The sequence below is a fragment of the Coregonus clupeaformis genome, chromosome 31 (assembly GCF_020615455.1).
Source record: "Coregonus clupeaformis isolate EN_2021a chromosome 31, ASM2061545v1, whole genome shotgun sequence".
Classification (NCBI taxonomy): domain Eukaryota; kingdom Metazoa; phylum Chordata; class Actinopteri; order Salmoniformes; family Salmonidae; genus Coregonus; species Coregonus clupeaformis.
In genome coordinates this window covers 36,301,776-36,327,920 of record NC_059222.1, presented here as the reverse complement: position 1 = coordinate 36,327,920, position 26,145 = coordinate 36,301,776, and the positions used below count along the sequence as shown (strand labels likewise).

Genomic DNA, 26,145 nt, shown 5'->3' with positions numbered 1-26,145 from the left:
AGTGTTCCCTTTATTTTTTTGAGCAGTGTATATACTCTCTATATATACACTATAAATACATGTATATATACTGTATACAAACCTGGAATAGATATAGTGTATTCAGACCCCTTGACTTTTTTAACACATTTTGTTACGTTACAGCTTAATTCTAAAATTGATTAAATCGTTTTTTTCCCTCATCAATCTACACACAATACCCATAAGAACAAAGCAAAATCAGGTTTTTAGAAACGTTTGCTAATTTATTTAAAAGAAAAAGACTGAAATATCACATTTACATAAGTATTCAGACCCTTTACTCAGTACTTTGTTGAAGCACCTTTGGCAGCGATTACAGCATCGAGTCTTCTTGGGTATGACGCTACAAGCTTGACACACATGTAGTTGGGGAATTTCTCCCAGTCTTCTCTGCAGATCCTCTCAAGCTCTGTCAGGTTGGATGGGGAGTGTTGCTGCACAGCTATTTTCAGGTCTCTCCAGAGATGTTTGATCGGGGTCAAGTCTGGGCTCTGGCTGGGCCACTCAACGACATTCAGAGACTTGTCCCGAAGCCACTCCTGCGTTGTCTTGGCTGTGTGCTTAGGGTCGTAGTCCTGTTGGAAGGTGAAACTTCGCCCCAGTCTGAGGTCCTGAGCACTCTGGAGCAGGTTTTCATCAAGGATCTCTCCTCACTTTGCTCCGTTCATCTTTCCCTCGATCCTGACTAGTCTCCCAGTCCCAGCCGCTGAAAAACCTTCAATGCTGCAGACATATTTTGGTACCCTTCCCCCTATCTGTGTCTCATCACAATTCTGTCTCGGACCTCTACGGACAATTCCTTTGACCTCATGGCTTTGTTTTTGCTCTGACATACACTGTCAACTGTGGGACCTTATATAGACAGCTGTGTGCCTTTCCAAATCATGTCCAATCAATTGAATTTACCACAGGTGGACTCCAATTAAGTTGTAGAAACATCTCAAGGATGATCAATGGAAACAGGATGCACCTGAGCTCAATTTCGAGTCTCATAGCGAAGGGTCTGAATACTTATGTAAATAAAGTATTTCTGTTTTTTATTTGTAATACATTTGCAAATAAATCTAAAAACCTGTTTTCACTTCGTCATTATTGGGTATTGTGTGTAGATTGCTGAGGATTTCTTTTTAAAAAAACAATTTGAGAATAAGGCCAATAAGGTAATGTGGTCTGAATACTTTCCGAAGGCACTGTATATATACTGTATATATATATATATAGTATATATACAGTGCCTTCAGAAAGGCACTTATATACACTCTCTATATATACACTATATATACAGTGGGGGAAAAAAGTATTTAGTCAGCCACCAATTGTGCAAGTTCTCCCACTTAAAAAGATGAGAGAGGCCTGTAATTTTCATCATAGGTACACGTCAACTATGACAGACAAAATGAGAAAAAAAAATCCAGAAAATCACATTGTAGGATTTTTTATGAATTGATTTGCAAATTATGGTGGAAAATATGTATTTGGTCAATAACAAAAGTTTCTCAATATTTTGTTATATACCCTTTGTTGGCAATGACACAGGTCAAACGTTTTCTGTAAGTCTTCACAAGGTTTTCACACACTGTTGCTGGTATTTTGGCTCATTCCTCCATGCAGATCTCCTCTAGAGCAGTGATGTTTTGGGGCTGTCGCTGGGCAACACGGACTTTCAACTCCCTCCAAAGATTTTCTATGGGGTTGAGATCTGGAGACTGGCTAGGCCACTCCAGGACCTTGAAATGCTTCTTACGAAGCCACTCCTTCGTTGCCTGGGCGGTGTGTTTGGGATCATTGTCATGCTGAAAGACCCAGCCACGTTTCATCTTCAATGCCCTTGCTGATGGAAGGAGGTTTTCACTCAAAATCTCACGATACATGGCCCCATTCATTCTTTCCTTTACACGGATCAGTCATCCTGGTCCTTTTGCAGGAAAACAGCCCCAAAGCATGATGTTTCCACCCCCATGCTTCACAGTAAGTATGGTGTTATTTGGATGCAACTCAGCATTCTTTGTCCTCCAAACACGACGAGTTGAGTTTTTACCAAAAAGTTCTATTTTGATTTCATCTGACCATATGACATTCTCCCAATCCTCTTCTGGATCATCCAAATGCACTCTAGCAAACTTCAGACGGGCCTGGACATGTACTGGCTTAAGCAGGGGGACACGTCTGGCACTGCAGGATTTGAGTCCCTGGCGGCGTAGTGTGTTACTGATGGTAGGCTTTGTTACTTTGGTCCCAGCTCTCTGCAGGTCATTCACTAGGTCCCCCGTGTGGTTCTGGGATTTTTGCTCACCGTTCTTGTGATCATTTTGACCCCACGGGGTGAGATCTTGCGTGGAGCCCCAGATCGAGGGAGATTATCAGTGGTCTTGTATGTCTTCCATTTCCTAATAATTGCTCCCACAGTTGATTTCTTCAAACCAAGCTGCTTACCTATTGCAGATTCAGTCTTCCCAGCCTGGTGCAGGTCTACAATTTTGTTTCTGGTGTCCTTTGACAGCTCTTTGGTCTTGGCCATAGTGGAGTTTGGAATGTGACTGTTTGAGGTTGTGGACAGGTGTCTTTTATACTGATAACAAGTTCAAACAGGTGCCATTAATACAGGTAACGAGTGGAGGACAGAGGAGCCTCTTAAAGAAGAAGTTACAGGTCTGTGAGAGCCAGAAATCTTACTTGTTTGTAGGTGACCAAATACTTATTTTCCACCATAAATTGCAAATAAATTCATTAAAAATCCTACAATGTGATTTTCTGGAAAAAAAAATCTCATTTTGTCTGTCATAGTAGACGTGTACCTATGATGAAAATTACAGGCCTCTCTCATCTTTTTAAGTGGGAGAACTTGCACAATTGGTGGCTGACTAAATACTTTTTTTCCCCACTGTACATGTATATATACTGTATACAAACCTGGAATAGATATAGTGTATTCAGACACACATATATATATATATATATATATATATATATATACTACATTATTCCATATGTGTTATTTCATAGTTTTGATGTCTTCACTATTATTCTACAATGTAAAAAATAGTAAAAATAAAGAAAAACTCTTGAATGAGTAGGTGTGTCTAAACTTTTGACGGGTACTGTATATTCCAGGTTTGTAGCAGTTGAGGCATACATGTAGCATAACAGATGCTCCTCTGTAGCTCAGCTGGTAGAGCACGGCGCTTGTAACGCCAAGGTAGTGGGTTCGATCCCCGGGACCACCCATACACAAAAAATGTATGCACGCATGACTGTAAGTCGCTTTGGATAAAAGCGTCTGCTAAATGGCATATTATTATTATTATTATTAGATGCCATAGACAGACCTGAATGAATGTCACTTACAGCAAATGGGACAAGACAGCTTTTCTATTGGGGCTCTGTCTCCTTCTCCCTAAAGACCCATCTACCCTGGATGTAGGCTAATTTAAAAGCAGATATTGAGTGATGTATGATGTTTTTATTCATTCTGTTGGTATGGAAAGGACCCCTGTGGTGGTGGTATGGTATTCTATATGTGACCTGTTTCAGGAAACTAGGCGTATATCGCAAGTTACAACTTCACAGGAGAGCCATTTGAACGTTTTATTTTTGGCAGAAATGCCTTCTGGAACATGTGAACTTTCATGTGTCTTAATAACAAACTTGTATGCCATTTGTAAATACGAATACAATTGTTAAATTACGAGCCTTGTTGGTTAAGCCACAGAAAAAGACAGCAACCTTCCCACTAGCCATGATTGGCTGAAATAATGAGTGGGCTGGACATGCCGAGAGAGGAGTTCGGATTGGTCTGCCATATAGACAGCTTCTGTCTATTTGAGCTGGTCAGTCTGTGTTGGTAATCCTGTCGAACGCAGCTTTTAACAAAATGTATAGTGTAGTGGAGCTGCATAAGTGTTGCTCTCCACTTTCTGGAGGATCGAGTTTTGAAATCAGTGGAATTAGAGTATGATAGCTAAAGAGATGGCATCCGTGAGGGAGACGCGTCCATCATGCATAATGATGTATAGGGGTAAGATAGTCTAGCTAACTACATTTTCAGATATTACACGTTTCATTTCAAGCTAAAGTGTACTGTTAGCTAGCTAGCTAGCTAACGTTAGCTGGATGGCTCCCTAGCTAACGTTACGTGTATGACGTTATTATTTCTATCCCAGAAATATTTGCTTAGCTAGTTAGAGCCTAATGTTAGCTAACTAACATTGAACCTGGTTGGTTAGCTCCCAGCAGATTAATGCAGGGTAGTAACAACATGATTTGGCACTATGTTCATTGTTGTTTAACTAGCTAACGTTAGCTTGCTGGCTCGTTAGCTAATGTTACGTGACGTGTGTGATCTTACACATTGTTTACCTAGCTAGGTTCATTGTTTACCTAGCTAGCTAGCTACATGTCTTAAGCTAAAGTGTACAACACCCGTTGAATATGGCCGGTGTAAATTGTTGCCAGCAGAGCTGGTTAGGCTGTTTTCATGTTATCCAGAAGTAAACTAATCATCGGCCAGAGCGTCAAGTGTGCGCTCTTAACTCTCCGAGAGAGAAACGAGATGGGCGGGGCTAAAGCTTAATAGGGTGTGAACGATGCTGAATGGGTGTAGACAAAGAAGAGCTCTTCACTAGATACCAAAACATTCAAATGCCATTTTTCAAAGCAGAATTACTTTCCCATTGTTCCTCAAATGCAGCATATGTGTCACGCCCTGGCTCTGGGGACTCTTATATGTTGAGCCAGGGTGTGTAGGGTCTATGTTTTGTGTTCTATGTTCTGTTCTAGTTCATGTGTTTTCTAGGTTGGCCGGGGTGGTTCTCAATCAGAGGCAACGAGAATCAGCTGTTGCTTGTTGTCTCTGATTGGGATCCATACTTAGGCAGCCTGTTGTGCACTTGTGTTTTGTGGGATCTTGTTCCGTGTAGGTTTGTGTATGTTACCGAGGACTTCACGTATCGTTTTGTTGTTTTTGTTCGTGTGGTGAATTAAAATAAAAGTATGTACTCATATCACGCTGCGCCTTGGTCCAATTATTATGACGTTCGTGACAGAAGATCCCACCAATACAGGACCGAGCAGCATGCCCAGGAGCAAACGCCGGAGGTAATGTTAGTGGATGTCCTTCTCGGTTGGGGGCAGATCACGGAGGAGGAGGCCGTCCGTTACCGGAGGGCGATGAAGGGGGAGACCCAGGCAGGAGAGGAGGTACGGCGCCAACCGGGCCGTCGTCGGACAGGCGAGAGGCACCCCCAATAAATTTTTTTGGGGGGGCACATGGCATGGACGACGGGGCTGCTGGAGGCAGATAAAGGGCGAGTTTGTGGACGAGGAGAGAAGGCCACCAGGTTACGGGGGCCATTGGTCATTAGAGGGAAGGAAAGTGTAGAGGCACGGCGAGAGGTACTGAGGTGTGTTACCAGTCCGGTCCGGCCCGTTCCTGATCCCCACACAAGGCCAGTGGTGTGTGTTCCCAGTGCGGTCCGGCCTGTTCCTGTCCCTCGCACCAAGCCTGTGATGCGCGTCGCCAGCCCGGCCCGGCCTGTTCCTGCCCCTCGCACCAAGCCAATGGTGCGCGTCGCCAGCCCGGCCCGGCCTGTTCCTGCCCCTCGCACCAAGCCAATGGTGCGCGTCGCCAGCCCGGCCCGGCCTGTTCCTGCTCCTCGCACCAAGCCAATGGTGCGCGTCGCCAGCCCGGCCCGGCCTGTTCCTGCCCCTCGCACCAAGCCAATGGTGCGGCGCCAGCCCGGCCTGTTCCTGCCCCTCGCACCAAGCCAATGGTGCGGCCAGCCCGGCCCGACCTGTTCCTGCCCCTCGCACCAAGCCAATGGTGCGCGTCGCCAGCCCGGCCCGGCCTGTTCCTGCTCCCCGCACCAAGCCTATGGTGCGGCGTCGTCAGCCCGGCCCGGCCTGTTCCTGCTCCCCGCACCAAGCCAGTGGTGCGCTTCGATCAGCCCGGTCCGGCCCATTCCTGCTCCCCGCACCAAGCCAATGGTGCGCGTCGTCAACCCGGCCCGGCCCGTTCCTGCTCCCCGCACCAAGCCAATGGTGCGCGTCGCCAGCCCGGCCCAGCCTGTTCCTGCTCCCCGCACCAAGCCTATGGTGCGCGTCGTCAGCCCGGCCCGGCCTGTTCCTGCTCCCCGCACTAAGCCAGTGGTGCGCTTCGTCAGCCTGGTCCGGCACGTTCCTGCTCCCCACACCAAGCCAAGGATGCGCGTCGTCAGCCCGCCCCGGCCTGTTCCTGCTCCCCGCACCAAGCCAGTGGTGCGCTTCGTCAGCCCGGTCCGGCCCATTCCTGCTCCCCGCACCAAGCCAATGGTGCGCGTCATCAGCCCGGCCCGGCCTGTTCCTGCTCCCCGCACCAAGCCGGTGGTGCGCTTCGTCAGCCCGGTCCGGCCCATTCCTGCTCCCAGCACCAAGCCTGTGGTGCGCGTTGTCAGCCCGGTCCGTTCCTGCTCTCCGCACCAAGCCTGTGGTGCGTGTCGTCAGTCCGGCACAGCCCGTGCCTGTTTCACCGGTGCCTGGTCAGGTACCGGTCAGCTGCTCCACACCGGAGCCTAAGCAATCTGCTCCACCGATGTCCAGTCCAGCTCCAGCCAGCGGGGCCAGACCAGACCAGGGGCGCTACGGGGGGGTTGTTAGAGGGTGGTGGTCACGCCCGGAGCCGGATCCGCCTCCGAGGCGGAATGCCCACCCGGCCCCTCCCCTGTTGGGTTTATGTTGGCGCGGTCGCAGTCCGCGCCTTTGGGGGGGGTACTGTCACGCCCTGGCTCTGGGGACTCTTATATGTTGAGCCAGGGTGTGTAGGGTCTATGTTTTGTGTTCTATGTTCTGTTCTAGTTCATGTGTTTTCTAGGTTGGCCGGGGTGGTTCTCAATCAGAGGCAACGAGAATCAGCTGTTGCTTGTTGTCTCTGATTGGCAACCATACTTAGGCAGCCTGTTGTGCACTTGTGTTTCGTGGGATCTTGTTCCGTGTAGGTTTGTGTATGTTACTGAGGACTTCACGTATCGTTTTGTTGTTTTTGTTCGTGTGGTGAATTAAAATAAAAGTATGTACTCATATCACGCTGCGCCTTGGTCCAATTATTATGACGATCGTGACAGTATGACATACAATTTTGTAGCTCTGAGTCTCGACTTTTATCCAATGTAAAAAACAGCATTTCAAATGTTGCTATATAAGACCAAATCCAGGTGGTGAGTCACATATAGTAGATGGGTGTACAACAGCGCACACAGCAGAGAGACTTTATAGAATATAATAACTTGTTTTTCAGTCACTTGATTGTGAACAATACCGATGGCCACTGGCTACTGTTATGGACACTGAAAACTAAATGCTAACATTGTCCCACAGACCAAGTTTGCGACGTCAATGAGATTCACTCATTCATGCCTTTCCTTTTAAACAGTGATACATTTCATGTATAATGTCAGCATTACCTGATTGACAGTGACTTGTGTACAATCAGACGTAATCAAAATGGCGGTATTCTAGCGAGTGAATGAAGTAAATGCAAAGTCTGTTCCTAAATGCTTTGCTCTGCAAAACAGCAAACGATGTCTTGAATAGCTTCAAGTGAAATAATTGTATTGCAGTTGCACCAAGTTTCCCCATAGCCAACACTTGATGGGGTTAAATTGGTTCAGAATATACATGTATTTGGCGATGAATAGATGTAATGGCTAGCCTGATGGGATCACTAATTAGCCTCTGAATGAAAACTGGTGGCAAAATGCTTTCAACTGAACCAGGAGGCAACAACTTGGAGAAAAAACTGTGATTAAGCTCCGGTTGTAAGCCTATTTCCAGAGAAGATAATGAAACACTGGCAGAAAGAAAGAGGCTCAACTCCCCACTATAATATGACGACCAAAATACCTGATAAACAATATCATCATAACAATTTTTGGAAGATTTCTCATCCATTGTTTCACTTTTAGATAATAGTGGAGGTAATATTCCTGTATAATACCAGGGGAGTCAGACTTTGCAGTGAAATACATCATTTCAGCGTTCTTACATTGGGGGTTGGTGGGTTGTGGTGTACAGCACCCTCTCATTGGGGTCTGCATTAGCAAGCGAGAGCGTCTCTACTGCCAGTCGCCTCCATAACAACTCTTCTGTGGTCCATGCTGTTGATGACTGAGGCACAGTACAGACACACCTGTTATACTGAACAAAAATATAAACGCAACGTGTAAAGTGCTGGTCCCACGTTACATTAGCTGAAATAAAAGATCCCCGAAATTTTCCATACGCTCAAAAAGCTTATTTCTCTATTTTATTTGTTGCATAAATGTGTTTACATCCCTGTTAGTGAGCATTTCTCCTTTGCCAAGATAATCCATCCATCTGACAGGTGTGGCATATCAAGAAGTTGATTAAACAGCATGAACATTACACAGGTGTACCTTGTGCTGGGGACAATAAAAGGCCACACTAAAATGTGCAGTTTTGTCACACAACACAATGTCACAGAAGTCTCATGTTTTGAGGGAGCGTGCAATTGGCATGCTGACTGCAGGAATGTCCATCAGAGCTGTTGCCAGAGAATTTAATGTTCATTTCTCTACCATAAGCCGCCTCCAACGTCGTTTTAGAGAATTTGGCAGTACGTCCAACCGGCCTCACAACCGCAGACCACGTGTAACCACGCCAGCCCAGGACCTTCACACCGTCTTCTTCACCTGCGGGATTGTCTGAGACCAGCCACCTGGACAGCTGATTAAACTGAGGAGTATTTCTGTCTGTAATAAAGCCCTTTTGTGGAGAAAAACTAATTCTGATTGGCTGGGCCTGGCTCCCCAGTGTCGTGGGTCTATGCCCTCCCAAGCCCACCCATGGCTGCGCCCCTAGATTAGGGCCTAATAATTTATTTGAATTGACTGATTTCCTTATATATACTATAACTCAGTAAAATTGTTGCATGTTGCGTTTATATTTTTGTTCAGTATATTTTAATACTGCACATTGTGCTGCTTGAATCACTACTCTCCTGGTACTAGTTGGCAGTATGTGGTCCAAGTCCCAACTCCTCACACAGAGTGAATGGTCTTTTCACAGATGTTGCATGCCCCTATTGGGAAAAAAACCTCTGGACCAGACGACACATTGTCTGACTACCATGACATTTTGTTTGCTTGCAAGGCGAGTTTTGGAAGAAGTCCATTGAGTCTAACTTGACAGATGAATACAGAGAATAACAGGATCTCATCCTTTGGCAGGCTGTAGTGGGTGGGCATGCCAAGGAAAATGCCAAGCGTTGGATTGGCTACTTTGGTCCTCCTCCAAACATCATTTGAACAAAAAATCCTCCTCCAACCTGGTTGCATTTAGGTGAGTTAATCATCAGGCTCTGGAACCTTGAATGACTGCAAGTCTCTCATAAGTATATGTGGGAGATAATAGGCAACACTGGGAAAAAACAAATCCCCAAAATAGCTTTTCAAGCTACAATACTTCAGGGGCAAGGTCCCCTTGTTTTCTTTCCCGTCACTGAGCAAATTTCAAGTCTGCTGAGCGCAAACTAGAACGTTGTGAAAATTCTGTGCAACTTCTGCTGCGCTTTTACTGTGAACACTGAGGCTGTACCCGCTTTAATTTAGTTTTAACAGTGGTTATGTAGGCTACTGTGGCTATTTGATCATAATGTAGGCCTACCAGAGTGGCCTACCATCAAAAACAATGGAGAGAATGCATCCCATAACATTTTAACATGGAAATAGCTGTTCTATCGTTCAGCCTACAGTAGCAGCCAATGTGTTCAATGTAGGCCTACATTCCATGAGACTTTTGAAAAAAACATGCAGGGCTTGACATTAACCTGTTTATCCACTTGTCTTTCAGACAAGGAGGTGACTGAAAATGTTGTTGTGTTGTTTGATGCAAGAAAACACTTAACAAAATACAATTGATCATTATTCCCTTACCATTATTACAGAGAACCAGACAAATTATGCTCCCCTACTGCAGCTCTGATTGGTTATGGCGCACCGGTCTGTGTAGAGTATGGCCTGAGTCATGCCTGTCAATGCAATAGAATCCTACTCCGATGCGTTCTGCCTACAACAAAATATCTGCATGGTTTTGCATACGAAGTCTTGCATAGTTCATTTTGTGTCGGTATGTTGCACTGAAAGTGGCTAATATTGCTTTAATTCGATCACAATTCCCACAGTAAAGGGAAACGTTGATAGTATTAACTAACAGGGAAAACTGTAGAAAGTTGAGTGAAGTTCAATCTCGTGCTTCTCTGCCCGGGCTGATATTTATTCTGCATGGCAGTCCCTGGGAGCTCGCAGCTTAGAGGGAACATTGTTCAGGGTTAGACACAGGTGTCCTTCTACTTGCAATTCTAGTCTGGTGGCCATTATGAACAAAATTGAGATTTTACATATAGTCTAGACTGGGCTGGGGGGTACCTTGACCTGATCAGTGCAGCTGTCGAAGCTGAAACATATCCAGCGAAGCAAAGACTCTGTTATGTAAAACCTAGGGCAGGAAGCACAAGGAACGCCATGAGGAGACTCATCCAGCCCCTCTACCTGAGGGATTGGCAGATGCTGCAAAGCTTTATTAATATTTACAGCTCAGCCTCAGCATGCCTACACAGTACGCACATTAATTACTGCTAACTGCTGTAGGCTCAAATTCGGCAGAGCCTTGCAAGTGGCTCTATACTGGACTTGTTAATTGTGGAATACATTAACTCACTCGTTAGCTAGATGGGGGTGGGGGTACAGAGCAAAGCAAAAGCTTTATTTACATTGTAATAAAGAAAATGTACTATAGCAACCTTCCAGAAAATATAACAAGTTATGTGAAAAAAGTACTACATTGTCATTCTTGAGCGATTTCTCAGTTGGGGTTGTAACAAAATGTGTTAGTGTCGACCATCCAACATTCAATCAGTCTGTCTGGAACTGTTTTAATCACTTGCTTAACCTTGTAGAAACTTTCAATTACATCTGAGAGTGCAAATAAGACCCGGTAGAGGAATCCACGAGAGCAGAGGTGCGCAGACCCATCTCAATGTACAATTTGAGTAAATGATATGGTTTAAACGAACTTACTGGAACTAGGAATTTCTTAATCTCCTCCAAGGCATGGCTCATGCGGGAATAGGCCTCTCCAGGAGGAGCGAAGGCTTCAATTAAAACATGGAGATCGTTACTCAAATGGGCATACTTGGCCTCTCCGCTTTTCCTCAACTCTTCTTCCTGAGGAAAAAAAGAGAAGGAAAAACCAGGTCAAGTATTATTGTTGGGCCTGAAAGGAGAAAGTGAAAGTGATATCAAACAGTACAGTTGGTATGATGGATATATCAAGTGAAGCATGAAGGGTTAACAAGAATAATTTGTAGCACACAGCTGCCTATTAATAAATTTAAATCTCATCAGCATGTCTTGACTTCCTCCCTCAAGAATTGGGGAAGTTGGGAGTGAGACATCCCTGTTGGATGCCAGCTTGCCTGTCAGACTGTAACCACCCACTGGGATTTACACCATGAAGCTGTGGCTGAATCATATTGATGGTTTTGGTTTACATTATAAATAAGATACTACAAAGTTGAATGATGTGTGAACGGTCTGTGTACTTTTTGGCCAATTGTTTTCGGAGTTAAAACGAAGCAATCGGCAACGTGAAAACTGACATTTTTTAAAATATTATTTTTACAGAAATCCTGAAACATTGCTTGTTTTTTTTGTTATCAATTTTTTTACATATAAACAATGCAACATTAAAAACATTTTTATATTTCAATTTTCACAAGTGGGTGGGGTTAAATGTGGAATGCATTGGAGGCTACTGAGGGGAGGACGGCTCATAATAACGCATGGAATGGAGTCAGTGGAATGGTATCAATCACATGGAAACCACGTTTGATGTGTTTGACACCATTCCATTAACTCCATTCCATCCGTTATTATGAGCCGTCCTCCCCTCAGCAGCCTCCACTGGTGGAATGCTTGTCATTGGCCAAATGCACAGGCAACACTACCTGTGCCTTGAAAATAGGAGTTCACCCTTCTAGCCTAATTTTATTTATCTACTATCTATTAGGCAATCTATTAATAGCTATTAATTAATCTCTTAATTACAAGATTGTGATATTTATCTATTTATATTTAAGATAAGATCACAACAATGATAGTGTTTATCAACCTATTAATGAACTGCTGTTACTGTAAATGGTTAGCTAACTGATATATCCTAACTCCCTCATTAACCATTGGAAATATGAGCATCTTAGACTATGTAATTTCTGAAGAGTTGTCATTTCAGAATGAGGGGTACTGTAGCCCTGCTGGGGTTGCTATTCTGTCTGTTGAGGGCATGGGCTCGGGAAAGGAGGTGAGTGGAGTGGTCAGAGAATGACATCATTCAACAGAGTGACAATGAAGAGGTAAAACAGGGTGAGAGATTCAGATTAAGAGCAAAACGCCTGAGGCTACAGAGAGACGACCTACAAATGACTGGCCAGGCCACACACACACACACACACACACACACACACACACACACCTGCAGTACATTCCTCTCCCCGCACCCTTCTCCTGCCTGCCATGTACCCACTCACACACCTAACATTTAGGGAAGATCTAGGGCTGTATTCACAAAGGGTCTCAGAGTAGCATTGCTGTTCTAGGATTACTGATCAGGTTCCCCTTGTCCATGTAATCAGCAGATGCAGCCCCTATTTCAGCACTGAGGACTGGTCCCCTGTTTGAGTCATCATTATAGGAAAAGGCCCATTTAATGAATTATTGTGAAGATTATTTGTCTTTATTTTGAATTGTTGTGTCCAAAATGTGTATAACATTTTATAAAAAGGGAATATCATGTAACTATATATGGCACTATATATCATGCAGACCTAAAATCAATCAATCAATCAATCAATTTTATTTTATATAGCCCTTCTTACATCAGCTAATATCTCGAAGTGCTGTACAGAAACCCAGCCTAAAACCCCAAACAGCTAGTAATGCAGGTGTAGAAGCACGGTGGCTAGGAAAAACTCCCTAGAAAGGCCAAAACCTAGGAAGAAACCTAGAGAGGAACCAGGCTATCAGTAACCAGGCTATCAGTATATATACTCATCAGTATTGGCAATCAGAGATGTACTTTCATGGATATAAACAATGATTTTGGGGGTTCTTATTAACATTTCAGAAAGAGGCCTATTTAATTAAATTGAATTGTATGTAGTTGCATTTTCAATTCCACGAGATGGCAGTAATGAGCAGCAATTAACCCTGGAGTCTACTTGAACTGTGTTGGTATTTACAGCTTTGAAATGATAGATGATAATTAGGAGTGACACACACACACACGCACACACACACACACACACACACACACACACACACACACACACACACACACACACACACACACACACACACACACACACATCTTTAAAAAGAGAGGCAGTCAGACTTTTGTATCACCATGCTTTCTATATGGTTATATTGCATTTTACCCACCCACCCACTTGCTGTCAAATCCTTGCTTCCTCCGTCCTTGTTTCCTCCATTCCTCATCTCTCTTTCAAAGAACATTAGAGGAGGAGGCCCGAGGTGAGGAACCTTCAATCCTCTACACCAATGTGCTTTGGGAGGTGAGGAATGAATGAAATAATAAAATAATAATATATGCCATTTAGCAGACACTTTTATCCAAAGCGACTTACAGTCATGCGTGAATACATTTTACGTAAGAAATAAGGACAGAGGAAGCAAGGGTTTGACAGCTAGTAATTTTTTTTGTCTCTGCCTGAGTGAGTGAGTAGCGATGATACCCAGGCCCTGTCCAGACACAACCCCTAGCCAACACCCTAGACACTTGTGGAGATCTGAGAGGATTGGACACGTGTAAGCAATACGGACAAAATTCCACCAAGCCTATTAGAGGGTAAGGCGGAGCTCTCACCATGTCATCACCCATCAATCCCTCTCAGGCTAGGGGTTGTGTCTGAAAGAGGTGAGGAATGGAGGAATTGAGAAATATCACCGTATCTTGACATTAATAAATGAATGAATAGCTATTAATAGATTACCTAATAGATAGTAGAGGAATAGAATCAAGTTAGAAAGGTGAACTCCTATTTTGAAGGCACAGGAAGGGTTGGCTGTGCATTTGGCCAATGACAGGCATTCCACATTTAACCCCACCCACTTGTGAAAATATAAATATTAGGTGGGTTTTATACAAAAAACGAGATAACAAAAAACAAGCAATTTTTCCATAAAAAAAAATATTTAAAAAAAGGTCCATTTTCATGTTGCTGATTTGTCAGTTTTAACTCAGAAAACAATTGGCCAAAAAGTACACGGACCGTGAGCCATATTTGTGGTTTTTAACTTGGAATTTGTGTGTGTGTTTTTTTGGTTTTACTATCCTTGTGGGGACCAGAAGCCCTGACCAGGATAGTAAAACAAGGAAAAGTTGGACAAGTGGGGACATTTCACTGGCCCCCACAAAGAAAATGGCTATTTTAGTCTTAGGGGTTAGGTTTAGGGTTAGGGGTTAGGGAAAATAGGATTTTGAATGGGTATCAATTGTTTGGTTCCCACAAGGATAGTAAAACAAATGTGTGTGTGTGTGTGTGTAACAATGCAAACACACCAGGTAAGATTTACAAAGTGGCCTGATTGCTAAAGGTCGCCACTAGAAACTGTTCTTCAGAAAGCCGGTAATTACGACAGCCAGCATTACCTTCTTATGTTGATTACATTGGGCTCTGGCACACATTCAAACACTGGAGATACTTTGATGTGAGTGATTCTCCCAGAAGCTTGATCAGTGGTGTGGTGCACTCCTCTTATCCCATCAACCCTCTTCTCCAGACCGTACGACATGACAGGCTATATATTATACGGTATAGACAACCTCATTTGGTTCCAAGGTGGAAGAGGCACTTGAGCAATCACAATATTCTTGAAACCCATCCTGAAGGGAAGGTCTCTATTGCTAAGTCAATGGGGCAAACTTAAAATTAATGAGAAAGTATATACATATAGAGCTACTGTAGGGTTGGCAATTACATAAACTCCTACAATTATCTGTATTCTACACAGGTAGAGCACACATGAGAAAGTATAATGACTGTATAGGCCTATATGAAAACACTATAATACACTATTTTACCACAGATCATGTGCAAAGAGACATCTAACAACAATGGCAATTGGCAATGAAAAATCAGTATATTTCCAACTACAATGGTTAGCAGGGTTGGGGTCAATTCCAATTGAATTTGAAGTTCCAATTCAATTCTAGAATTCACTATGAATTGAATTTGAATTTCAACAATCTTCAAGTTATGGAATTGGAATTGAATTGGAATTAGACTGTTTGGACTGTTTGAATTGGAATTTCAATTGTAAAAACATTCAACTTTGGAATTGAATTGGAATTCAATATTCTTACACTTCCCAATTAATGGAATTAATGCACTTAGTATCAAACATGGACTGCAGGATATTTTTTAAATCATTCAACTTGTACTTCTATAGTTCCAGTAGGCTGCCTGAACAGTGACATGATCAGCCTGAAAGCCTGAATGAATTGCCTTCAAATTTGAATTTTGGGGGATAATATTGAATTGAGAATTACATTTTGGGAATTTACCTAACATTGGAATTGAGAGGAATTGAATTACTGTATCTCTGAATTCAAAGACTGACCTGGAATTTGAATAGAATTAAATGGAATTTACAAGGAAAGGGAATTTAATTAGAATTGAATTTATGGATGCTGGATGGTTAGAAATTATACCTCCTTTCTCAGATTGGTCATTGAAAGTACAGTAATCACTATTTAAATTAGTGAGTCAATATGTGTCTTTATGTAAGGGGTTGGTCTAGGCCTGTGCTCAAATAAATCCAGACAAACAGATAAAATGATAGGTATTTTGCTATTGAAGTCAATACTGCCCCCCAGTATGAAATGTATGCACTCACTAACTGTAAGTCGCTCTGGATAAGAGCATCTGCTAAATGACTAAAATGTAAATAGCGAACAGACAATTGAAAACCTTTCCGGTGATTCATCTCATGAATGGAGGAAGAACTGGGTGACATTTGTTCTGTATTTTATCTGAAAGCTTTGACTTTCCTTTTATGACAATCCGATGAGCAAAATGCTTTGTTGTTTTAAAAGCCGGGGCCTGTCATTCAACATGAATGTCTTTTTTGTTTGTTTTTGTGGTTCAATATGAGTACAGCAGAATCCTTTTAGAAATGACAAAATTACAAGTTTTCAGAGGGAGCTTTTTCGTCTTGACTCTAAGGATATGGCTGAAGCTGAAGATAGTTGAAGGCAATATGAATAGGTCTCATAGGTTGACAATGGCGCAAACAAATATGACTGTATGACATGGATGACTGGTGATCTGATATGCAACATTACAGGAATGAGCAAAATAGAAAGTCAACCCTCTAACATTTTATAAATGTAACAAATTAATCTAGCTAATTAAAGTAACTATTAAAACTGATTAAAGACACCACTTATTAAATACAATTGCACACTTATTTTGATTACAAAAAAATCAACTTCCACAAGTTAGTTACACAAATTAACAATAGACAGCTAGGTTAATAGCTAGCATTATGGAACTGTAAAATAGTGTCATTAAAATTAAACTGGTGCATAGCACTGGTATGACAGGTCTGTTGAGAAGCACACCTTCAACAAACGTTCAGTCAAACACAGTGTCAAAGTATATCTGAGAACTGTGGAAATCCTTTTGCATTTGGAAGTTCTCCTCTGACAGCCAGGGACTATTTATATCAGAAAAAGGCACATGTTTCTGAGGAATGCAGAGAAGTACATTTGATGTTGCCTACTGTACTGTACTCATAGAAACACACCAATGGAGTGAATAATCTTTTTTCTTAGTTCAATAGAATCTTATATGACCCAGTTTCAGTAGCAGCTCCCCAAGTGCCACTTGCCAGAGACCCCTTTCTTTCAGGATTCCCTGCTGGCACTGGGGTTCTTCTCATTAATATGACAGAACATGGTGTGACTACTTGTAGGACTAGTTATTAAACTCTGGAATCACTTCCTTACACAATCCTCAAGAGTTTCACTATAGTTGGAATGCATTAAAATCAGAAAAAGGTGGCTTATTGTTTGGTCATTGTAGAAAATGCTTGTCCTACAATTATAAGCAATAATTGAAAGGAGAGAGGAGTTTATTGGAAAGTATGACATAAAGGAAAAGTACAGATGTAGGATCTTAATTTGATCACCCTGTTGCAGGAGAACTTGTAGTGTATTTGAAGTTTAAAAAGGCTTCTGAAGTTTTTAATTTCCATTTGATTTTCCCTTATGAAAAAATGTATCAACCCTTACAAAAATTTCCATTAATTAAAATCCACATAATAACTAACATTTCCTGTTGCTGCAGGATTATATTCCTGCTGTAGCAAACTGTCTCAAATTAAGATCCTACATCTGTAGTAAGACTTCATACATCGATATAACATGTGGGCTGACAGCTGACCTTTAAATATCTACGCTACAGACATCCAATGTATAGCAAATTAGTCCTCCTCTGTGAGTAGTGTTTGAAAATGCTTCCCTAAGACTTTAAGCATAAATCATGCAGCTTGTTTGGAATTAAAAATGGCTTTCATTGCGGAATATTCCTCAAAACCAAACAAGACACCATAGAATCCCCTGACGTGTAGTCATTATTATTAGCACAAAGCATAAATAGCTGTTTGTGTGGCTGCCCATAGGTTTTGAGATAGGCTACAGTGTCATGCTGTTTTGATTTCCTCCCTTTAGAATAAGCATAAGCTTGTCTCATGTTACCAGAGAAGTACTAGAAATAGAGATACTGTAGATACTGTAGATACTGCAGTACACTATCATCCTAGTAACGGTATTTACCCCAGAGAAAAAAACAAGAGATTATGTATCTGCAGGGTGTTGCAGATTTGGGTCTTTCTATAAATAATGGGGTCAATGTGTGACATTGGGATCAACATTTCAAAATGTTCATGCTGTTCCACATGTGTACTTAGAGGAATAAAAGGGAATATATGCAAACTGGCCCATAACTCCACCTATACAACAACATAGGACTATACATCCTTTAAGCAGGGTTCATACAGGCATTGGCAAGTCAAATTCAAGGACTTTCAGGGACTTTTTCAAGCACAATTGTAATTTTCAAGGACCTCGATGTTATACAATTGTAATATAGAACCCCCCCACCCCCCATTACCACTTTAATAAATGTTATACAATTGGATCATTTATATAATTGTACATATAAAGCCTAATATAGAATCCCCCCTCCCCCCCAAAAGCATGCAAAAAGTGTTTTTAAAAAAGTAGGCTATTATCACTTTAAGAATAATGCATTGTTTTGGCTTTGCCAATGCATTGATATTCAACTTATTATTACATTCTAAAATATGTGAGAATAATATGGACATTGTGTGACTAAATAGATTGGATGCATGCATGGAGATTTTTCTGTAGCAGAAGCAGGCACACACAACAAAGACCTATGAATAGCATTGGCATTAATCTCAATATTTGAATCTCACCATCACTGTTTTTATAATGAGAAAGCGAGCAAAAAACGGGTTCCTTTATTTTTATGGAAGGATTTGCATGGAAAGCCAAGTTGAAGCCAACATTAGATGTCTTCCTCATAATAACCGCATGTGGTTTTATCTCAACAGAGTAGCACAACACCACCCTTCAAATGAAGTGTCACGAAACTAACAAAAGTGGCCACATCTCTCAGAAAAACAGATCAAACATGAAATCACAGATCATTATAAGCAGGAGAACTTATAAATTGGCTACACTAATTAAAATATATTTTCAAGCACCAACTTGAGGAAATGTCTGATTTACAAGGTAGGCCTATTTCAGTACTTGAATTTCTGAGCTCCTAATTCATTGTCACGTACGTTGAAGGACGGGTCAGACCAAGGCGCAGCTTGAAATGCATACATGTTTATTATAAAGATAAACACACAAACAAAAACAACAAAACTACGTAACGTGAAGTCCTAAGGCTAAACACAATACAAGCCTCTAAACATGGAACAAGATCCCACCACTAATGATACAAACAGGCTGCCTAAGTATGATCCCCAATCAGAGACAACGAGCGACAGCTGCCTCTGATTGGGAATCACACCCGGCCAAACATAGAAACACAATACCTAGATTCTACACATAGAAAACATAACATAGATACTAAACATGCAGCCCCAAACTAACTAGAGTTCTATAGGTCAGGGCGTGATTCATGTTCAAGTAGGCTATTTCAAGCCCCTAGTATGGTTTTAAAATGGCAGGTGTAACATGGAAAACAAAATGTATTTGTCATGTTATTTCATTACCAGATCATAGTGTGAAGAAGCCTATTAGGCAATGCAATTTGTTGTCATTCTATCCAGAATAATCTATGGGATAGGTTGGGTGTTGCGCAATAGTCTATCCTACACTGTAGACTCTGAGGCACAAAAACATATGAAAACATGAACTCATTACATTGATGCTTTGTCTGTTAAATCTAACGAGACCCTGCTGTAAATCAAGCAGAAAACAACAGATGATCAACATCAATTCGCTAGGGATATTAGATCCAACCTGGATCCAGGCACTAGCGATGTGTGGGTTGACTCACAACCCGCAGTCCCCTCGGTTATATCCGTGGGGCGGACGGGTTTAGGGTCATTAAATATTGTGTGGCTGAAGGGCGGGTGGGTGGCGGGTGGGTTGAATATAGAGAAAACAATACCTTAAAAAATCCATAAATGTATCATTCTTGTGCAATTTATATCTATGTGATATATTGAGGTTTTTCTTTCAATATTTTAGGCTATCTGGTATTAGTGCATAAGCCTAAACTTTAGGGCTTAACTGTACGCGCGACAAATAGCCTACACAGCCAATCACCAAATAATGCTTTTGGGAAGGGGCAGAAAAAGTTAACGCCAATCCACAGAGGCAAAAAGGAAATTGTCGAAGTTTAACTCAATAAGACAAAAGCTGCAAAAGGAGAGTTGAAAATAAAGAGAAGGGAGGGCCAGAAAAGTAATTTTTGGATAAGATTTGGTGAAGTGGTAAAAGAGGATGACAGCAGTGCCGGCTGTTGTGAGGCTATATACAAATTTGACAGTCACAAGACGGGACTTTAAATAGGCCTATGGCATGTCGAGGGAACTAACTGTAGCCTACTGTTCAGATGGGTTAAGTGGAAACTGAAATCTGGACAGTGACTGTAGGTCTATAACCTCACACATAGCCTTAATAATAACTCCTGCAGAATGAAGAATTTCTTGCAGTAAAATGATACACCAAATGTAGGCAAAATTTGGACTTGGGAACAGGAGTGGAGAAATATGATTCCTCTCTTTCTGCATCTTGAGAGAATGCAAAGCTCAGTTAAATACCATCTGTAGAGGTGCTTCTTCATCATAAAAGCTGATAGTATTTCAATCACATAAAATATGCAATGTGCATCTTATCAGAAACACATTGGGTTGTTTTCACAGCTTTCTTTTTCCTTACAACCGGTCAAACTGATGTCATTTGGCCATTTTGCACATAAAATGTTCCATTTATTATTTATTTTTTGGTGTTATTGTATTTTCTCCCCAATCCATAAAAGTCTTTGCTTCACGAAAGACGACATCGAAAACTTTACCGATGTCAACTAGATTGAAGCATTCATTCTATCGATCTATTACATTATTCTGGTGAGCAAGGGTTTATTTAGTCTTCTGGGGCAACATATAATGACAGAAGAGAAGCTAAATGTATCTAATTACAGACAAGTTGACTAACAAATAGCCTACCAAAATGTCGGAAATTATAAACAGAAACATCTAAATCAGGCAAAAAGAAATCCTGCACCCACTGTCAAAAAATCGTTCTGCTGTCACCCTGAACAGGTTTTTAGAATGTTTCGCAAATATATATAAAAAATATATATACAAATATCACATTTACATAAGTATTCAGACCCTTTACTCAGTACTTTGGCAGCAATTACAGCCTCAAGTCTTCTTGGGTATGACGCTACAAGCTTGGCACACCTGTATTTGGGGAGTTTCTCCCATTCTTCTCTGCAGATCCTCTCAAGCTCTGTCAGGTTGGATGGGGAGTGTTGCTGCACAGCTATTTTCAGGTCTCTCCAGAGATGTTTGATCGGGTTCAAGTCCGGGCTCTGGCTAGGCCACTCAAGGACATTCAGAGACTTGTCCCGAAGCCACTCCTGCGTTGTGTTGGCTGTTTGCTTAGGGATGTTATCCTGTTGGAAGGTGAACCTTCGCCCCCAGTCTGAGGTCCTGGAGCAGGTTTTTTATTTAAGGATCTCTCTGTACTTTGCTCCGTTCATCTTTCCCTCGATCCAGACTAATCTCCCAGTCCCTGCTGCTGAAAAACATCCCCACAGCATGATGCTGCCACCACCATGCTTCACCGTAGGGATGGTGCCAGGTTTCCTTCAGATGTGACGCTTGGCATTCAGGCCAAAGAGTTCAATCTTGGTTTAATCAGACCAGAGAATCTTGTTTCTTATGGTCTGAGAGTCCATTAGGTGCATTTTGGCAAACACCAAGTGGGCTGTCATGTGCCTTTCTACCATAAAGGCCTGATTGGTGGAGTGCTCCAGAGATGGTTGTCCTTCTGGAAGGTTCTCCCATCTCCACAGAGGAACTCTGGACCTCTGTCAGAGTGACTATCGGGTTATTGGTCACCTTGCTGTCCAAGGCCCTTCTCCCCCGATTGCTCAGTTTGGCTCGGTGGCCAGCTCTCGGAAGAGTCTTGGTGGTTCCAAACTTCTTCCATTTAAGAATGATGGAGGCCACTGTGTTCTTGGGTACCTTCAATGCTGCATACATTTTTTGGTACCATTCCCCAGATCTGTGCCTCGACACAATCCTGTCTCGGAGCTCTGCGGACAATTCGTTCGACCTCATGGCTTGGTTTTTGCTCTGACATGCACTGTCAACTGTGGGACCTTATATAGACAGGTGTGTGCCTTTCCAAATCATGTCAAATCAATTGAATTGACCACAGGTGGACTCATCAAGGATGATCAATGGAAACAGGATGCACCTGAGCTCAATTTCGAGTCTCATAGTGAAGGGTCTAAATACTTATGTAAATAAGGTATTTCTGTTTTTATTTTTTTAATACGTTTGCTAAAATATCTAAAAAACAGTTTTTAAAAAAAATCCATTTTAGAATAAGGCTGTTACGTAACAACATTTGGAAAAAGTGAAGGGGTCTGAATACTTTCTGAATGCACTATATAGTCTGGCGGTTGCAGATGGATTATTAGGATGGGTTATTAGACATTGGGTGCGGGTGAACAAACAGCTGACCCGAGCACCACTACCAGGCACAACTGTCTTCACCGGCATAACTAATGAGACAGCAAAATATTCTGGACATGCCTCACAAACACCTTTTTTCCAGCACTTGGGCTGATTGCATGCACTATCACAACAGCTGTTCGCCACTTGACTGTTATTCAGAAAATTCCTTCCTGGATCAGATGATGAAGTGTGAAAATATCATGGCATAACTAATCAGCTGTCTAATAAAAAGCATGAGCTGGCGCACACCTAGAGAACATCACAAAATGTAGTGTAGAGGTGCTGACCAACGGAGAATAAACTGTAAGCTGTAAAAACAAATAAAGAGAGTTGCACACTCTATGTATAAACTCCCAGTCATTTATTGGGTAAGAAACCACCAACGTTTCGGCATTACTGTGCCTTCTTCAGACCTGATGCCGAAACGTTGGTGGTTTTTTACCCAATAAATTACGGGGAGTTTATACAGTACATAGAGTGTGCGACTCTCTTTATAACTAATCAGCTGGACACCAAATGTGCATCCAACATGTATTATGCATCATTATTGAAGAACCACGTTAATGACAGTATCGATTTAGGTTTTAAGTATCAAGGTAAGGTAACTATTTCGGTTAGAAGCATTCAATTTTGCAATGCAAACATTATTTCGGATTTGTGTGCCCATGAAAATGGTTTGAAATGTTACGTTGTTACACTACATTTCTGAGATCTCTACAGGGTTCAAGTTCAATGTCTAATTTAACCTCTACGGGATCGGTGTCCCTTATATGGGATGGTTGAGCTAACGTGTGCTAATGTGATTAGCATAACTGTTGTAAGTAACAGCAAACTTTCCAGGACATAGACATGTCTTATATGAGCAGAAAGCTTAGATTCTTGTTAATCTATCTGCACTGTCCAATTTACAGTAGCTATTACAGTGAAAAAATACCATGCTATTGTTTGAGGAGAGTGCACAACAACAACAAAATTATCACGGCAACTGGTTTGATACATTCACCTCTGAAGATAAATAAAGTACTTACATTCAGTAACTTTGCTCTGATTTGTCATCCTAAGGGTCCCAGAGATCAAATGTAGCATAGTTTTGTTTGATAAAATCCATTTTTATATTCAAATGTAGGAACTGGGTTCTACAGTTTGAACCCCTGCTGTCTCTGGCTCCACACCCACCCCGCCAGGCCATCTAGATGTGTGAAAGTTAGTGTATAAGCTAATGATCCATCATGTATGACATTCCTGGGAGTGTGTAAACTTACATTTTGTTTTACCATATCATTTATGTATGTTCTGTATAGTTATGTACTTGAAAATGTATCAATTGACCAATTCGGCACATTTGGGCAGACTTGATACAAAATAGTCCAGTATTGCAACGCTTCTCTGGATCAATCTGAAACTTTGCACACACACTGCTGCCATCTAGTAGCCAAAATCTAAATTGCGCCTAAACTGCAATATTATATTGTGTCCTTTCTCTTGCATTTGAAAGATGATTGAACCAAATATTTAACAGAAAACGCATGTTTTTTTGTTTGTATTATCTTTTACCAGATCTAATGTGTTATATTATCCTACATTAATTTCACATTTCCACAAACTTCAACGTGTTTCCTTTCAAATGGTATCGAGAATATGCATATCCTTGCTTCAGCTCCTGAGCTACAGGCGGTTAGATTTGGGTATGTCATTTTAGGCAAAAATTGAAAAAAAGGGTCAGATCCTTAAGAGGTTAACTGATTTCATGCTTAATATATGATATAACAACTTACACTGCCATAAATGCAAGGACAGAAAAGTAATGTTCTATCTCAATGTGATTTTGGACAAATCCATCCAGACACTACCATGACAAAGGGTTAAACATAGGTTTTAAATCGACTCGTGAATTTTATTGAATATAGCTATGATCCCCCCTTGTATCTTAATGTAATGATATGAAATGAATTGCCAGATTATTATCAATGACTTATCAACAGCTGTAACAAGTTGTCCAGTGTAAGAAATCCTCACTGGTGCCCTAGTTTATAGAATGACCCATTTACATTGACTCAATCAAAATAGTGTCCTCATGATTCTATTGGACCACTATTGGATTTACTTTGCCTGAAATAGTTGTAAAACATATTCAAGAAAACTATTGTAGCTGATATAGTTTTCTGTATCCATTTGAAAATAATTGCTCAATGGTCTATGTTGAAATCAAATTAGTTTGTATTACATGACTCAAACAAGGGTCAGTTGGATTGTCTGAAATTCCCCAAGATAATTATTTATGCAAATATATGCATGCTCAAATATTCACCTTGAGAATCAGTACACCGCTGTTGTACGCATGGTATGAAGTTTTCAAAATTAACTGATCTGGAGTCATACCACTTGATACTGGATCTGTTCTGGGTAATATATGCAAAAATATGCAAGTGCAGCCTCAATAATCAAATTAGATATGAAATAAAAATGTCTGTGAAGTTCTGTTGCATAGCTGAACTGATCTTAGAAGCTAGCAAAACCAACATGTTTATACACAAGGACTGATGGGTGGAGATGGGTGGAGATGGGTGGAGATGGGTGGAGATGTTATGCCTTGATGTTATCTTTCACATCTACTCTACCTCTCTCTCTTCCTACTGCACGCATCAATGCAGACGGGAGTCGGAGAAATGTCAAACTGTGTTGTAGGAAGGCAAGAAGCAGCATCTCCTTTGAATACATAAATCAGTGTTCAAATCGAGTCTCAAGTACAGGAAACATTGTGTTGACATTTTAGGATGACCTACCGCATGGCATGCTTTCCAGAGCCCTGCCATGAAAAAACACCAGAAAAATACAGATCAAGGTTGTCGATTTGATTGTGGCCAAAACGATGGATCAAGTCCAAGATAATCTTCAGAGTATTCATACATCATCTTATTGTTGGAGTTTTGGTGAACATAATGATGTTGCAAGGATGTTTATGTCGCAATATGAGCATATCAGATGTGAGCTTTTCGCAATCCCATTCACCTCCTTCCCTCAGACATTTCTATTCACGCTCAGTTCATATAAATTCAATTGTAAATGTGTCTGCAAGGTTATTGCAATGTTGTGCCTTATAAAAAAGCGACATTTGATTTAGTTCCAAATAGAGCAAAACATGTTTACTCTGAGGCATCATCATTGCCTTGCTACAATGTCAATTGTTCACCACTGAAAATAGTAACTAGAGGTGTATTGTTTTATAGGAATGTTTACTGTGTGTGTATCCATGGTGATACAGTACGGTCGTCTACACAAGATGTAAGATAATATGAAATGTAACAAATACAGGAGATAACTCCATGAGGTGTTTGTACAGTATGTCTCAAATAACGGACACTCTAAATGAAGGCTGATAAAGCAACCTCTCATGAAATGCATTGACTATTGCACATTCTCTAAATACCAAATGCTAGTAAAAAAGGAGCCAACATTCACTAAATGTAAAACATTTAAAGGGTCAATACTCAGTAGAAAGAAGTTATTGCCCAATAAATCTGACAGCTACCAGAATTAAAGTGTCTGCTGTGTGAGGTGTTAGAGAACATAGTTCTCCCTTTCCATCACTGAGGTTGTACAGTTCAGCAGGTCTTTTATCATCCTCTGTAGATGTGTGTATTCATGTGTCCAGGTCTAACAATAGCAATGTAACGTTATACAGCAGCAGTACACTGGGACCTACTGAAGCTCCAGTAATGTCCTGAATGAGTTACTGGGACCACCCAGACCTTTGACT

General features: G+C 41.5%; 1 protein-coding gene across 4 annotated transcripts in view; it reads right to left on the bottom strand.

The window, feature by feature from the left end:
• LOC121547099 (KH domain-containing, RNA-binding, signal transduction-associated protein 2-like) overlaps positions 1-26,145 on the bottom strand; it is a 164,468-nt gene that overhangs the window by 67,295 nt on the left and 71,028 nt on the right. For 3 of the 4 annotated variants that reach the window (XR_006657691.1, XR_005996488.2, XM_041858207.2), the window contains one exon: positions 11,088-11,234. The exons of the other annotated variant lie outside the window; for it this stretch is intronic. Coding sequence is in view for 1 of the 3 variants with exons in the window: in XM_041858207.2 (XP_041714141.1) it covers positions 11,088-11,234 (147 nt within the window). In the remaining 2 variants the exon portion in view is untranslated. The remainder of the gene's footprint in view (positions 1-11,087; positions 11,235-26,145) is intronic. 4 annotated transcript variants of the gene reach the window in all.